The sequence below is a fragment of the Clarias gariepinus genome, chromosome 3 (assembly GCF_024256425.1).
Source record: "Clarias gariepinus isolate MV-2021 ecotype Netherlands chromosome 3, CGAR_prim_01v2, whole genome shotgun sequence".
Taxonomy (NCBI): Eukaryota; Metazoa; Chordata; class Actinopteri; order Siluriformes; family Clariidae; genus Clarias; species Clarias gariepinus.
In genome coordinates, this window is record NC_071102.1 from 35,473,054 (window position 1) to 35,487,399 (window position 14,346).

The 14,346-nt window shown below is 39.0% G+C and overlaps 1 protein-coding gene across 2 annotated transcripts; it reads right to left on the reverse strand.

The window, feature by feature from the left end:
- Positions 1–3,481: 3,481 nt before the first annotated feature.
- On the reverse strand, positions 3,482–13,829 carry LOC128519215 (interferon alpha-10-like). 2 transcript variants are annotated; one of them, XM_053492851.1, is made up of 5 exons: positions 13,764–13,829; positions 4,592–4,666; positions 4,131–4,280; positions 3,922–4,017; positions 3,482–3,805 (listed from the first exon to the last, which is right to left on the reverse strand). In XM_053492851.1, the coding sequence occupies exons 1-5, from the start codon at positions 13,770–13,772 to the stop codon at positions 3,716–3,718; spliced, it is 420 nt and encodes a 139-aa protein (XP_053348826.1). In that variant the 5' UTR covers positions 13,773–13,829; the 3' UTR covers positions 3,482–3,715. The 2 variants fall into 2 exon arrangements, with proteins under 2 accessions (XP_053348826.1, XP_053348824.1); XM_053492849.1 differs by lacking the exon at positions 13,764–13,829 and adding an exon at positions 4,742–5,343.
- Between the last annotated feature and the right edge of the window lie 517 nt (positions 13,830–14,346).

Sequence of the window (14,346 nt, forward strand, 5' to 3'; positions counted from 1 at the left end):
TGTTACATTCCATAATGTTATTTTCTTTCGGTTTGTTTTGATGTTCAATTTCACTGATACTGAAAACAAACAAAACAATATATCATATTGATAAATGAATAAAAAAAACACTTAAACGAGACAACCTCTGATGCATGTTGTTGTTTCTGATGTTGTGGATAGTAGTTACACAATATATCATAGGTTATAAAAATAATAGGGCAAATTCAAGACAGCTTTTAATGTTCCACATTGTTTACAACTTTCTTGCCATTAGTAAAATAAATTCCCCACACATGAGGAAAATTATAAAATATTCTTAAGAAGCATGGACTACAATAATAAATAACAGGGTAAAAAAAAGAACATTTAGAACATTTCTGAACAAACCTTTTTTTAAATGTAGTATAGTTGATTATGTAAAAATCACAGTAGAAAAACACAAAGGCGAGTCAAAATTTATTTATTTATTTCTAAATTTAATATATTTCTCACACTAAACTAGATAGATATGCAAAAGTAAGATAAACTGCTCCAAACTCACCTATACCCAAGACAATGGTAATAATAATGCTTCCCACTAATGGGGTTGACAGCTCAGTGTGTGCTTAGGCATCCAAATAGTGAAGGCAAACATAAATTCAATTTGAATTTGAAACATTAATTATGTGATGTGTTTAACAAATGTCATTGTTGCAATGCAGAACCACAAAGCAAATCAGACAAAGCAAAACAAATAGAAATTAATTTGAAAATTAGATTTTTTTTTTTTATCTCATTATACATCTGAGCAGTTGAGATTAAAGGGCTCAACAGTGATAACTTGATGGTGCTGGGGTTTGAACCTGGGACATTCCCATCTGTAGTCCAGTAATCGGTTTGTCTCTGTTGGGCACAGCCAGGGGAAATGTTGGCTAAAAAAAAACTCCCTGTAATAACAATAGGAAGAAACCTTGAGGGGAACCAGATGTCAGATAGCAGGGATTGATACAGTATACGGTCATACTGAGTGCTCAATAAAACAGGAAAAATGTTTAAGTTAATATATCCACATTTTAATCTGTTTCAGTCCTAAACTATTGAGTAACTGCAATCATAAGTTAGGTTCAAAACTGACTTCATGGTCAAGTGGAACCGTCCCAAGACACCACACGTACACAGAACAGACCACACAGGACTTAGCAACAAGTCGCGGGCCTCCATGTGACAAGAACTTCAAAAAGAAGTGGGGCACCAGCTTCAAATTCAAATTTTATTTGTCACATACACAGTACGATATGCAATTAAATGCCTATACAACTGCCCATGACCCTAAAAAAAAAAGATTATCACTTACTCACTCATCTTCTATACCACTTTGATCAAAGTTTTTTTATTTATTTTCAAACTTTACAGAAAAAAAAACCACAACAAACCACAACAAAAGAGAAGAGAACACAAAATCAAACCCCTCCCCCCCCCCCCAAACACCAGACAAACACAAGGATGCCATAACAATCAGATGTCCATAAATAAAATAATAATAAATAATCTTCACACACACTTCCTTTACGGTACTATCTTATCTGCGTTTATAACCTCAACAAAAGTTACGAAAGGCTGCCAAATTCTATAAAATGTGTCAGTAGACCCTCTAACTGTATACCTGATTTTCTCCAGATTAAGACAGTGCATCACTTCCCTTATCCAGTGGCTAAATGTTGGTGGATCAGGATCTTTCCTCTTCTATACCACTTTATCCTGTATTCAGGGTCACAGGGACCTGGAGGTTTAAGGCATGAGGCAGGATACATTCTGGACAGGGTGTCAATCCATCGCAGGGCACACACACATACACTCGACAGGCAATTTGGGAACGCCAATTAGCCTAACGAATCTATAAACAGTCTTTGGACTGTGGAAGGAAACCAAAGTACCCGGAGGAAACCTACCAAAGAGGAGAAGGTGCAGACTCCATGCACACAAAGACAGGGATCAAATCAAGACCCTGGAGGTGGAAGGCAACGGTGCTAACCACTACACCAGCGTGCCGCCAAAAGTTTATAAATAAGAAATAAATTATGGAGTAAAATAAGAAAAAAAAAACAGAAAAAGTTTAGCTATAGAAAATATAGCTATAGAAGATAAGAACAAAATATAAAATATAAAACAACTTAGTTATACAAATATAGAAAACTTTAGTACAGTGAAAAAGAGATTTGAAATAGAATTTAAATAAAAATGTCCAGGGAGTGTGCAAATATGCATGAATGTGTATATTCAATGTCCATAAATTTGCAATGTGCAAAAATTAAATTGAAATGTCCAGGGTGTGTCTAAGTGTGTCTAAGCCAATAAATGTTCAGAGGATGAAAGCACAGAAACATCCCCTGTGAGCAGGTCTTGTGTGCGTGTGTGTGTCTGTGTGAGAGAGAGAGAGAGAGAGAGAGAGAGAGAGAATGCAAACGGCAAACAGTTCGTTTTGAACAAATCCCCTACTTTCGAGTTTTAGTTTGAAAGTGAAAGTACATCCCCGAGTTGCCGTGAAGCAAGACGAATTTACCAAGATTCCTACTAACACTTAAGCCCAATCCCAATTCTACCCCTTACCCCTACACTTAGCCCTACCCCTCCGTTTGGCGCGTTCACGTGAAGGGGTAGGGGTGTCTCATTTCTCTTTTGGTTGGAGGGGTAGGGCTAAGGGGAAGGCCCGATAGCCCTCCAAACGAAGATTTTTCGGGACGTCACTTCAAACGAAGGGCTAAGCGAAATTTTCAAGATGGCCGCTCACTCGAGCAAGCAGACCCATAAATGTAACTAATTTTTGCCATTAATAAGGATTTTTATGACAAGTTTTCATTATATGTATATTAATTTTAGTCTTGTGTTTGTGTTTATGGTGATGTTTTGTAAAAAAACGTTTGCAAAAAAAACCCGCTAAAGTTTGCTAGCGGATAGCGCCGATTGCGCAATATTACAAAAATATATTTTTATGTCATATACACTTAACTGCATGCTACAAACAAATATGAAAGTCCAGTAGCACGGCAGTTTGCCGAGCTTTTGATAACGCATTGTTTGTTTTGCTTACGGCCATACTGTATGTGTACATGTAAATAAAGGGATACGTATGATGACGTATAACAGTGTTGTAGTGGTGTCCCATTTTTTAGGGGAAATATTTTAACCCTTCCCCTTTCCACTTCGTTTCAAGAGGCAAGTGGAAGGGGCGAGGGGTAGGGGAAGGGGTAGGAAATAGAATTGGGATTGAGCTTTACTGTGTTTTTATCAGCGGATATTGTTTATCAACATTCCTTTTCATTTATGAGCCTATCCAAATTCTTTTGGATGAGAATTCCTCCTTTTAATTCTTTTTTTTGTTTTTGTTTTGGTTTGATGTGTGGTGGACAATACGAGGTGTGTTGTGCAAAAGACGGAAGTGCAAGTAAAACATTTTTTTTTCATTAGGTGAATATTGATTTAATATTTTTTACATAAAAAATTGCAAGTCCAGAGGGCCATAAATAGATATATCAACAAATCAACAAACAAACAAAAACTATGAATAAATAAATAAATAAATAAATAATTAATGCTTACTGTGGTAACTAATGGAAAGCAAAAACATATATGCACATGATATTTGTTTTTGCATAATAAAAAAGTCAACAAATATGCAAACAATCTCTTCAGTCTTTAAAAGCCAGCTCTTAAAACGCGTTTCGGAAGTCCTACATCAAGTGTTGCTTCTTGATCTTTATTTCTTGCTCTCTAAAAAAGTCTGAAACTTTTTGAGACCATCCTGAAGTTCAGTTCTGACCATCTCCCAGCTGCACAAGCTGAACTCCTGTAGAACGAAAACACGGTTACAAGTTAAACAGCAGAATTGCACCAAATAATCCACGTAAGCTCAAAAGGTCTGAGTGTATGAGTGAGACCGTCGTTTCTTCTCTGTGTACTGACCCTCTCTTTCAGCCGCTTCTCCAGTGTTTCAAAGTAGGACCTCAGTGTAGCAGCGCTGCCGTCCGCAGGTTTGTCTGTCTCGGCCTCTTCCCCTACCTGAAAATAATTAACAAAGATTAGGATTTAAACCTGTCTTTACTTATTTAAGCGTATAGACACATTCTTATGCACTTCCACTTTAAAGCCTGTCTATGAAATCTCCGACTCACGCAATCCCGCAGGCTTTTCACTTGTCTGTGTACGATATTCGTGAAAAGACTCAGGTCATTCTTTTCCCAGGTGACGGATGTTTGTTCGTTCTTGAAGATTTTGTTAACTCCTTTCAGAGTTTCTAGAGCCACCATGAGCATGTCTTCATTCTACACAAATGAAACAGCGATTGTTTTAATGTTACCACTTGAAAGCAGTGGTGCACAAATAATACCGTGTACTGAAGCTAATTAAAACTCATGGGAAGAAATCATCAAACGTCAAATGTTTCTAGCATGCCACGGCCTTTTCAAATGAGTTTAAGCAACCTCAAGCAGACCTGTAAGCAGGGCATTATCTAAAAACATTTGACCTCAGAATACTTATTTAACATTTTCTATATTTTCAGACAATGTAAGTTGTTTACACCTAGTTTTCATTTGTTTTTGCAGATTGTTTTTTTACAATTAGAAATTCATACCTGAGCTTTAATGAACACGTCCTTTGGAAAGGAGATGATTTTTTCATTTAAACACTCCTGTGGCATCCGACCCCCCTGTAGGCACACACACATTACTGTATATTTATTCTTATTATTTTTTTATGACTTTAATAAGATAGTTGATCTTACCATGTTCTGAAGCAGTTTATTGCATCTTTTGTTTTTATCTTGGATCATAAAGGATGTCAAATTGCAGGCTGGCAGAGCTGCACCTTCACACACACAAACTGCGGACATGAACAGCACCACGAACTTCAACAGCTCCATGATAAACACTCAGTCTTAGTTACAATCACAGTGCTTCTCTGATTTGTTAAACCAGTGCGAATAAACAACAGCTCCAGTGTTGTGTCTTTTTATTTAATTCAATACGCGGAATTTTTCTAGGCGGTCTTAATTTATTGTCTATAAAACTATTGCTTTTTGATCATCTACTTAATAAAAGTGAAAGGGAATTCTCTGACGAGTACATTTTTTAAGTCCAGATTATGTAATTATTTTCTGTTTCAAGCGCACGGCTGGCATTTCCCTCAGGTGCGAATCTTTAAAATTAGAATTTAGTGTAATGTTAGTCCAAACTTGAAGCTGAAATGACATAAGATCGAACTCCTCCAGCAATAAGATAATATAAGATAACTTATATTTAATATATAGTATAAGCAAACTATGCGCAATGTTACACACGTACAGTACAGACTTCATGATGATCCGTCAGGAAGGGCACCCGACGCAGTGACAACATCAGCGACAATTATATAAAAAAGAATTAACATTTTAACAAAATATACTCTCATCCTCATTCCTATATTCATATATTTCAGCAAAGAACAATGATATTTGTCAAATCATTGTTATTTCTGAAAATCGTTTTTACAAATAAATTATTTGTTGCTTTAACGAAAACACATTTTATTTAATCCAGAGTTTATTTAATCCTAAAAAATCCTTATTGTTCCAAAACATCAGTGCTCTTAAATATTACTGTACACGATTAATAAAAATATGAGCATTCTCTTTATCTCTGCTTAATAATAGGTGCATCACAAATCATCCGGCATACCTAGATTACCGTCACAATGCCAAATAGGATACTAACCGCTAAACTAGTTATAAAGAAGGCTGATTAAATAACACATCATTAAACCAAATTATGGTTTAACGATGGCATTTTACCGCCAGCAAAACATCATGTCCCACCTTCCCCAAAGCCATTGTAAAGGCTGCATTTAGGCCTGGGCCCCCGGCCCTGGGCGTGTTTTTTTTTTTTTTTGGGCAACGGGGGTGCCTATGGGGGTCAGTAGGGGAGCTGGTCCCAAGGGGGGGGGGGGGGGGGGGGGGTACTTGCCCCCTCCGATTATTTTCTCCCCATCCCCGATGCTTCCCTCTTCCCGCTCCATCACAACACCATACAGGTAGGGCTTTGGGGTGCGGGGGTGTTGCTGGGATGCAGGGGAGGTTTTCCTTCCCTGTCTCCTTGTGACCACCTGCATCTCAATTTTATATCACATCTTAGACACTCTAATTACTTACTGTCATGTTACACATACATATAGGGCCTTGGGGGTGGGCACACTGAATGGCGTCCAGAGGGCGGGCTGTTTAATCAGCCTTACCTCTGGTGCCAGTGCCCACTTCCCAATTTTAAGTGGCATGTAGACATTTAGGGTTATTGGGAGGGGCAGAGCTGACACGAGCTGCCGGAGGGTGGTTAGTGTTTTGCCCCTCCCTTGTTTTAAAGCACTTTAGAACAACACACACCAACACTACATTAGAGCGGGAGGAGCGAAGCGGGGGTCTTCCTTTTTTCCACACCCCCGTTCTCTATCCGCGGTCCAGGGCCGGGGGCTGAGAGGAGGAGCTGGCCGTTTGGTCGGGGTCTGGGCTGGTGGTCCTTTCCGCTGCTGCGGGGACCAGGGGGGGTCTTTCTGTCCCCACGACGGAGGGAAGTGGGTATATGGGGAGTGTGAGTGTGTATACTGTCTATTTTTGTGTGTCTACATGTGTGAGTGTGTGAATATTTGTTTGTGTGTATGAGGGTGGGAATGTATGTTTGTGTATGTGTGTGCCTGGCTGTCTACGTTTAGGTGTCAGGTCAGGTCCTAGACTCCACCTCTCTCAACATCCCAGGCCCCCCCTGCTCTGCCACCACACACAGCTGTGGGGTGCTCCCAGCCGCTGGTGGGTTGTTGGTTTCTCGCTCCGGGGCGGGGCGCTCGGGTGAGCGCTGGCTCACTCGCGGCGGTCGCTGGGCGGAATCTGGCTCTCCTGGCTTGGCTGGGCACCGGCTGGTGGATGGGGGGGGGCCCTGGGATCTCTGGACCCAGGGACCGGACTGCCTCGGAGTGGACGACCACCGGCGGAGCCTGCGGTCCTGTCACCACGGCCCCCTGGGGCGTCTGCACTGGGGCTGCTAGATGACCCCCCTCTGGGCTCTCCGCTGCCCCTTTCGGAGTGGGGGGGCTGTCCTTGCGGTGGTTCTCCTGAGACTCCTTTTTTTTCTCTTTTCCCTTTTTTTTTTCCCCTCAATTGTTTGTTTGTTTATTTATTTTTATTCCCTTTTTTTTTTTTTTTTTTACTCTCTTCTCTTTTTTTGGTCCCCCGGTCTTGTCTGTTATAATATGGGAAACAAACAAACAAAAAAAAAAACAAACAACAAAAAAAAAATGGCTGTGAATGATGATAGAACAGCTACACATACACTCTGCTATGTGTTATCTGTGATACTGACAGGCCGGAAAAAAAAAAAAAAAAAAAAAAAGTAAAGGCTGCATTTAAAAAAAGAAAAAAGAAAAAAGTACTTAGTTTTCATTCAAACTTCAGAGTGATGTAATTAATCCTTCATCTTTTTTGAGGTTCGGGGCAAAATGATGCCACAACACTTTGAGTATAATGAATAGAGGCAGAGTTTGTGCCAGTCAAACAGCCATTCATAAATATGTTTAACATGAAGTTGTTGAAGATTGTGCTGCTGCTCGTATTGGTGGTGAGCAGAGGCGAACCAAGGTGAAGGGGGGGGCCCCAGGCAAAATAAATAAATGAGGCCCTTCTTTTTTTTTTTCAATTTTTTTTTATTGAACAATTGTTATACATAAACATTACAAAAGCAACTAATTAAATGTATTAATATTATCAAATGAAAAGAAAAATGAAAAACTCCCCAGCCACCCAACCCACACACACATACATCCTGGCATCCTTCGGCTTAAACTAATCTGTGTGATTTAAATTGGTCATACATCCAGTCCGATGCTTGACCCAGTCCAGATAATCATTCAAGCAGTACCTGTAAGCTTGCGAAATAAACAATAAATGGTTGCCATTTGTGAAAAAAAATATTATTAGAACCTCTCAGCGTATATTTTATCTTTTCTAGCTTAAGAAAATAAATCTTTAACCCACTGAGAGATTGAGGGACAATTAACGGACTTCCAGTGTAAAAGTATTGTACGTCTGGCCAACAAAGCTGAGAAGGCGACGACGTCTTTATGTGCAGAACTTAATGGAACTGAAACATCTGTAATGCCAAATATAGCAGTTAATGGACATGGCCTCAACTGTACCCTAAGTATAGTGGACATGAGTTTAAAAAAACCTGTCCAACAGTTGTGCAGGGTTTGGGCACAAAAAGAACATGTGACTTAAGTTACAAGGAGAGGCATGGCACCTGTCACATCTGTCCTTAACATCAGGGAATATTTCAGCCAACCTTGATTTGGAATAATGGACTCTGTGCAAAACCTTAAACTGAATAAGACTGAGACGGGCACAGGAAGAGCTGGAGCGTATTCTGTCTATAGCCTTCCCCCAACATTCCTCACTCAACTGCAATCCCAGTTCATTTTCCCAAGCAGCTCTGGTTTTAGCGATTTTACAATCACCATAAGATAAAATAAAATGATAGATTCTTGATATCACACATCGCTGATATGGATTAAATGTGATCAGATTTTCCCAGGGCTGCCTGAGAAGTATAGAAGGAAAATTAAGAAAACGCTTGGATACAAAGTTGCGAACTTGCAGGTAACGAAAAAAATGAGATGCAGGCAGCTCATACTCCGAGGACAGACTAGCAAAACTTTTAAATACTCCATCTTCATACAAATTATAAAAATTTGTGATGCCTTTGTCATGCCATGATAAAATGCTGAATCTAAAAGTGACGGGGGAAACAAATGATTTTTATGCAATAGACCCATTGCTGATGCAGATCCAAATTTAAAGTGGCGTCTAAACTGATACCAAATTTTAAGTGCATTAAGTACCACTGGGTTATCAGTGTATTGAGCGGGTTTGATTGGAAATGAAGTGCAAAGTAGAGCTAATATACAGGGTGGTTTACAAGACAGTAACTCTAATTTGCACCATGGGGATTCAAATGAGTTTATCCAAAAATTTTATTTTTGAATATGTGCAGCCCAGTAGTAAATTTGAAAATTAGGCAGAGCTAGTCCACCACTAAGTCTACATCTCTGTAGTAAGGTCTTACGGATTCTAGGAGGTTTCCCAGCCCAAAGAAAAGAGATTATGATTTTATCTAAGGAATCAAAAAAATACTTAGGAAGAAATAAAGGAAGTGATTGAAAAAAAAATAAAGAAATTTAGGAAGAATGGTCATTTTAACTGCATTGATTTTTCCGGCTAAAGAAAGAGGCAGATTGCTCCATCTCTGAATATCAGATTTAACATCAGCAATAAGAGAGGAGAAGTTGGCATGAGAAAGGTCAGACAGAGAACGAGTCACTGTAATACCAAGATATTTAAAGCCTGAACAATTGAATTTAAAAGGCAGTTTAGATGCTGAAGTTGTAAAGCACTATTGTTAACTGGGTAGTATTCACTCTTATGCAAATTTTGTTTATACCCAGAGAAAGAACCAAAATTATCCAAAATGGTTAAAATAACAGGAATAGAGGCTGCAGGATCCAACCCATTACCTTTAAAAGCAAGAGAAGATCTAAGCTTAATAATAGACAATGGTTCAATAGCAAGGGCAAAAAGCAGTGGTGACAGTGGGCACCCCTGCCGGGTACCACGCCCAAGAGTAAAATAATCAGAGCTTATATCATTTGTATGAACACTAGCTTGCGGGGATTTGTAAAGGAGGCGAATCCAAGAAGTAAATTTATCACCAAACCCAAATTTCTTTAATACGGCAAACAAGTATTCCCACTCAACCCTATTGAAAGCTTTCTCAGCATCCAGTGAAATTACAACCTCAGGAGATACAGATGTTTGCTTGGAGTAAATTATATTAAAAAGTGTACGAGTATTAAAAAACAAATGCCGTCATTTTATGAAACCGGTTTGCTCCTCAGGTATAACATGTGGTAAAACATCTTCTAAACGGGATGCAATTACTTTAGCCAAAACTTTCAACTCAGCATTCAGCAATGATAATGGCCTGATCCACACTAAAGGGGATCCTTTCCCCTTTTTAAGAAGAAGAGCAATTAAGGCTTGGTTAAAGGTAGATGGTAATGAGCCCTAATCGAAGGATTCATTAAACACACCAAAAAGCAATGGTGCCAATTTATCTATAAACTTTTTATAAAATTCAATTGGAAAATCGTCTGGGCCTGGAGCTTTATTAGACTGCATTGCCTTAATTGATAATAATACGTTATTCATATACCATATTCATAATACGTTCCCCGAGTCTGTAACAACATACGTTCTGTTTCTTTTGTAGAAAGAAGATCAAATTCTGATTGTAAATCAATACGTTGCTTGTACAACTCGGGATAAGGATTAGATGCATAAATATGGTCGAGTTAGCTAATAGCTGATGTGAGTTCGTTGAGCCTAGTCTTGCAACTTCGATTTAGAAAAGCAGAGTATGAGATGATTTGCCCTCTAAGATAAGCCTTGAGAGTTTCCCATAATAATGAATAAGAAGTGGACTCAAGATGGTTAAACAACAAAAATTCATCAATAGTGTTAGAAATGAATGTACAAAACTCTTTGCTCGCTAAAAGAAGTGAGTTAAACCGCCAAGACGATGGGGTCTGTTTATGCGTTGATAATTGGATATCCAGTGATAGGGGAGCATGGTCAGAAATCACAATACTTAAATAATCTGAAGAAACAACAGAAGGATTGAGATGACTGTCAATGAAAAAATAATCAATTCTAGAGTATGAATGATGCACCTGAAAAAAAAATGAGAATTTTTTATCTACAGGATTACGGAATCTCCATGGGTCTACAAGGCATTCTGTGACATGAAATCAAAAAATATTTTAGACATGGCAGACTGGGAAACAACACGAGAGCTAGAGCGATCCAAAACACAGTTTAAGTCTCCCCCAAAAATTATCAAGTGGGTGTTTAAGCAGGGAAGGCTACTAAGTAGTTTATTGGCAAAATCTAGATCATCAAAGTTTGGAGCATATACATTTACCATCAAAACCTTGGTTTGAAATAGTGTGCCTGCAACAATAAGATACCTGCCATTTCTGTCAGCAATTATATGGCTAGGTGAAAACTGTATCTTTTTGTTAACTATTATGGCCACACCCCGTGACTTAGAATTAAAATTAGAATGAAAAATTTGACCTACCCAGGGACGGAGAAGCCTATGATGATCCTTAACTTGAAGATGTGTTTCTTGTAAAAACACTATATCAGTATGTAAACGTTTCGGGTGATTAAATACACTAGATCTTTTAATTGGGTTACCCATACCTCCAATGTTTCAGCTAAGAAAACGGATAGGTGTACTACTCCCAACTAAACTTGGGCCTACATAGGAATTAGCCATTTATCCAAAAAATGTAAAAATGATAGAGATTCGCAGAGCCAGAAGGATGACACCCCCTCCCCCCACGTGCGCACACGCACACACACACACACTCACAAACACACACAAAACACAAATCTAAAGTCTCCATCCTAACAAACCCTAGGAGACAGCAAATTAAACTAACTAAAAGAAAAGTTGCTCTCACAGTAACTGTGACCACGACTCGGAGAGTGAGCCCGATGAAGAAGGGGGAAGACGAAAGAGAAGAAAAAAAAACTAAGGAAAACAAAAAGGCTTCCACAGATTAAATACAGTAGAACAAAAATAATGCGCAAATGGAAGTATCCTCATCCCCAGCTTATAATAATGTATAGGTAAATAATAACCATCTTGAAAGAAAAAAAAAAAAGGAAAAAAAAAGAAGATGGAAAAAAAAACAGCAACAACAACAAACAAAAAAAAACCCTAGAGGTGAATGAATACAATATATTAATCAAAAACACTAACTTTGCAAAATAAGAAGCTTGTATAGATAGAGGTAGCATCAGAAAATGTAAGATCACACATTAAGCTTTAAAAAAAAAAAAAAAAACAAGAAAGAAAGAAAAGAAAACCCCTATTCAACAATAAAACAGAATTAAGGTTTCCCATAATGACGAACCATTTAAAACACCACGAGTGCAGATCACGCAGTTTGGATAGTTTTAATGTAGTCCTTTGCTTCATGGGCCGATAGAAAATCTTTCCCTACACCATTGTAGGTTATCCTCAGCCGCGCTGGATAGAACAGACCGTAGCGCGCGCCCTCAATGCCACGGAGCTGTCGTCGGACCTCAATAAAAGAAGCACGCGCTTTTGCAACTTTTGCTGTGTGGTCGGGAAAAACAGAAATACTAAATTCCTTTAATTTAATCTGCCCTAACTCTCTGGCACGCCGTAAAACATCAAAGCATTCACTTGTGGTGGTTAAATCTGGCCACAACAGCTCGAGGTCGTTTACCAGGCTTTGGTACAGGCTGTAGAGTGCGGTGAGACCGGTCTAAAGTCGGCTCTTTCTCCAGGTTAAACGCCTCTTTAAGCAACGCAGCGATGCTAGAGGTAGTGCAGCTGTTAGGACCCTCAGGAACACCGATTATGCGAACATTATTAAGACGTGATCTGGCGTCCAATTCTTCGCATTTGTTATCCAATTTAAATAAATCTGCTGTAAGACGTTGTATCTTACTTTGCATTGCAGTAATATCATCAGTACAACCGGAGAGCGAATGCTTCATCTCACCTACGGTACCCTTTAGCGCAGACAGTCCGGCATCGATGGCGGCCTTGTCATTAGCCAGTTGTGTCTTTACAGCCTGTAATTCCGATTGAATTGTGGACAAGTCATCACCCAATGCAGAACGCAGTTCCGCCTTAAAAATATCCGCGATTTCGTTCCTCAATGAGGACAATATCTCGAGCTTCAGCGCACCCGTGTCAATCACAGAGACTGCCTGGTGAACCGTGGGGTCAGCGCGCGGCGGCGAATCACGCGAAGGTGAGGCCGTGACCTGTGGATTAGGCCTCAGTTGTGACTGCGTTGTACTACGGATTTTAGTGTTTTTTTTACCGGACATTGTAACCACCTTTAGAGACAAATGTACAAATAAAACTGTTAACGGGGAAGAATGACAGTAAAATTAAAACTGGAAAGCGCAATGTAATAACAATTTTAACAATAATCCTCCGGAGCCTCCCAAAACACGTCCTACTCCATCACGAGCTCAACAGCGCCCCCTCAAATGAGGCTCTTCTAAAAGATTATTTGGTTAATATATCTTTGTTACCTAAATATACACTTATAAAACATAAAAAAAGTAGTCAAAACACATATTATAACATAAATAGTACTTTTTTTTAAACAAAGTGCATATTCTTTGACAACATATTAATCTAAAATTTTAAAGATACAGAACAATCTTCTTATTTACAGTAATGGATTGTCACCTTAAAAATGGTGCTTACGAGCCTCAGCTACAGCAAATGCTGTCATTGCCAGTGCTGACAACCTCTCTTGGTTCATTGTTGGCCTGAGGTATGCTTTTTTCAGCTTTAAAGCTGAAAAGCTTCTCTCACCAGAGGCAACGGTAAAGAGAACTGTTAGCAGCAGACGAAGAGCAATACAAATCTAGAAGTTGCTTCTTGTAAATGTAGTTTAGCATGTCACTTGGAGTAGTAGACACATGATCAGGCAGCCCTGACTTCAATGACCAAATCCTTTGAATGTATATCATGTAATAATCCTAACCCTATTAGAAATTAGACAATCTAGAAAATTATTAAAGGAAAATAAGTTGGAACAACAAAAACACTGGTTTGTCATATAATTACCATTAAGTTATCAATGATCATTATCTCCATCACTTAACTTACCACTGTCATGTTTTCTCTTTTTCTCCTCTTCTGGTTTAATCCGCTTTTGGCTGCTAGATGGATAAGTCCTTTTCATAAAAAAAAAAAAAAAAAAAAAAAAGCCTAGTAATAAGTGCTGCTGTGCCATTTTGAAAACCGCGGCTGACGCATCACGAAGAAGAAGCAAGCACATCCGGCGTAACGCGAGAGGGGACCCTCTAGGGGGATGCGAATATATTGCTCCACGTTGCGTGTATTTTTAAATAATGACATTTCAGATTGTTCAAATGGTCAGCTGTCGGGGCCTCCTTAAAATGCAGGGCCCCAGGCAATTGCCTGTCTTGCCTGCCCTATTGCTACGCCTCTGGTGGTGAGTGTGTATGAGTGTATGGGTACACTTCAGACTCAAAGCAACAACTTTCATTCATGATAAAAAAAATATATATATATTTCCACCATTTTACAGGGTTGTACTAATTATGTGATCTATTAATGATTGTCATAATGAGGTTATTAATATTATATATATGAATTTCATCTCTATGTTCCCCTCCCCCACAAAAACAAACCTCCCCAACATTGTTTGACTGGTGGTACTTATTTA

What these genes read in the sequence shown, in the direction of transcription:
- LOC128519215 (XM_053492849.1), bottom strand. Translation starts at nt 4,879, where the DNA reads ATGGAGCTGTTGAAGTTCGTGGTGCTGTTCATGTCCGCAGTTTGTGTG. An exon ending in ACGTGTTCATTAAAGCTCAG is followed by an intron (nt 4,281 to 4,591) that starts GTATGAATTTCT and finishes TCATTTGTGTAG; the next exon opens with AATGAAGACATGCTCATGGT. An exon ending in AGAAGCGGCTGAAAGAGAGG is followed by an intron (nt 3,806 to 3,921) that starts GTCAGTACACAG and finishes TTCGTTCTACAG; the next exon opens with GAGTTCAGCTTGTGCAGCTG.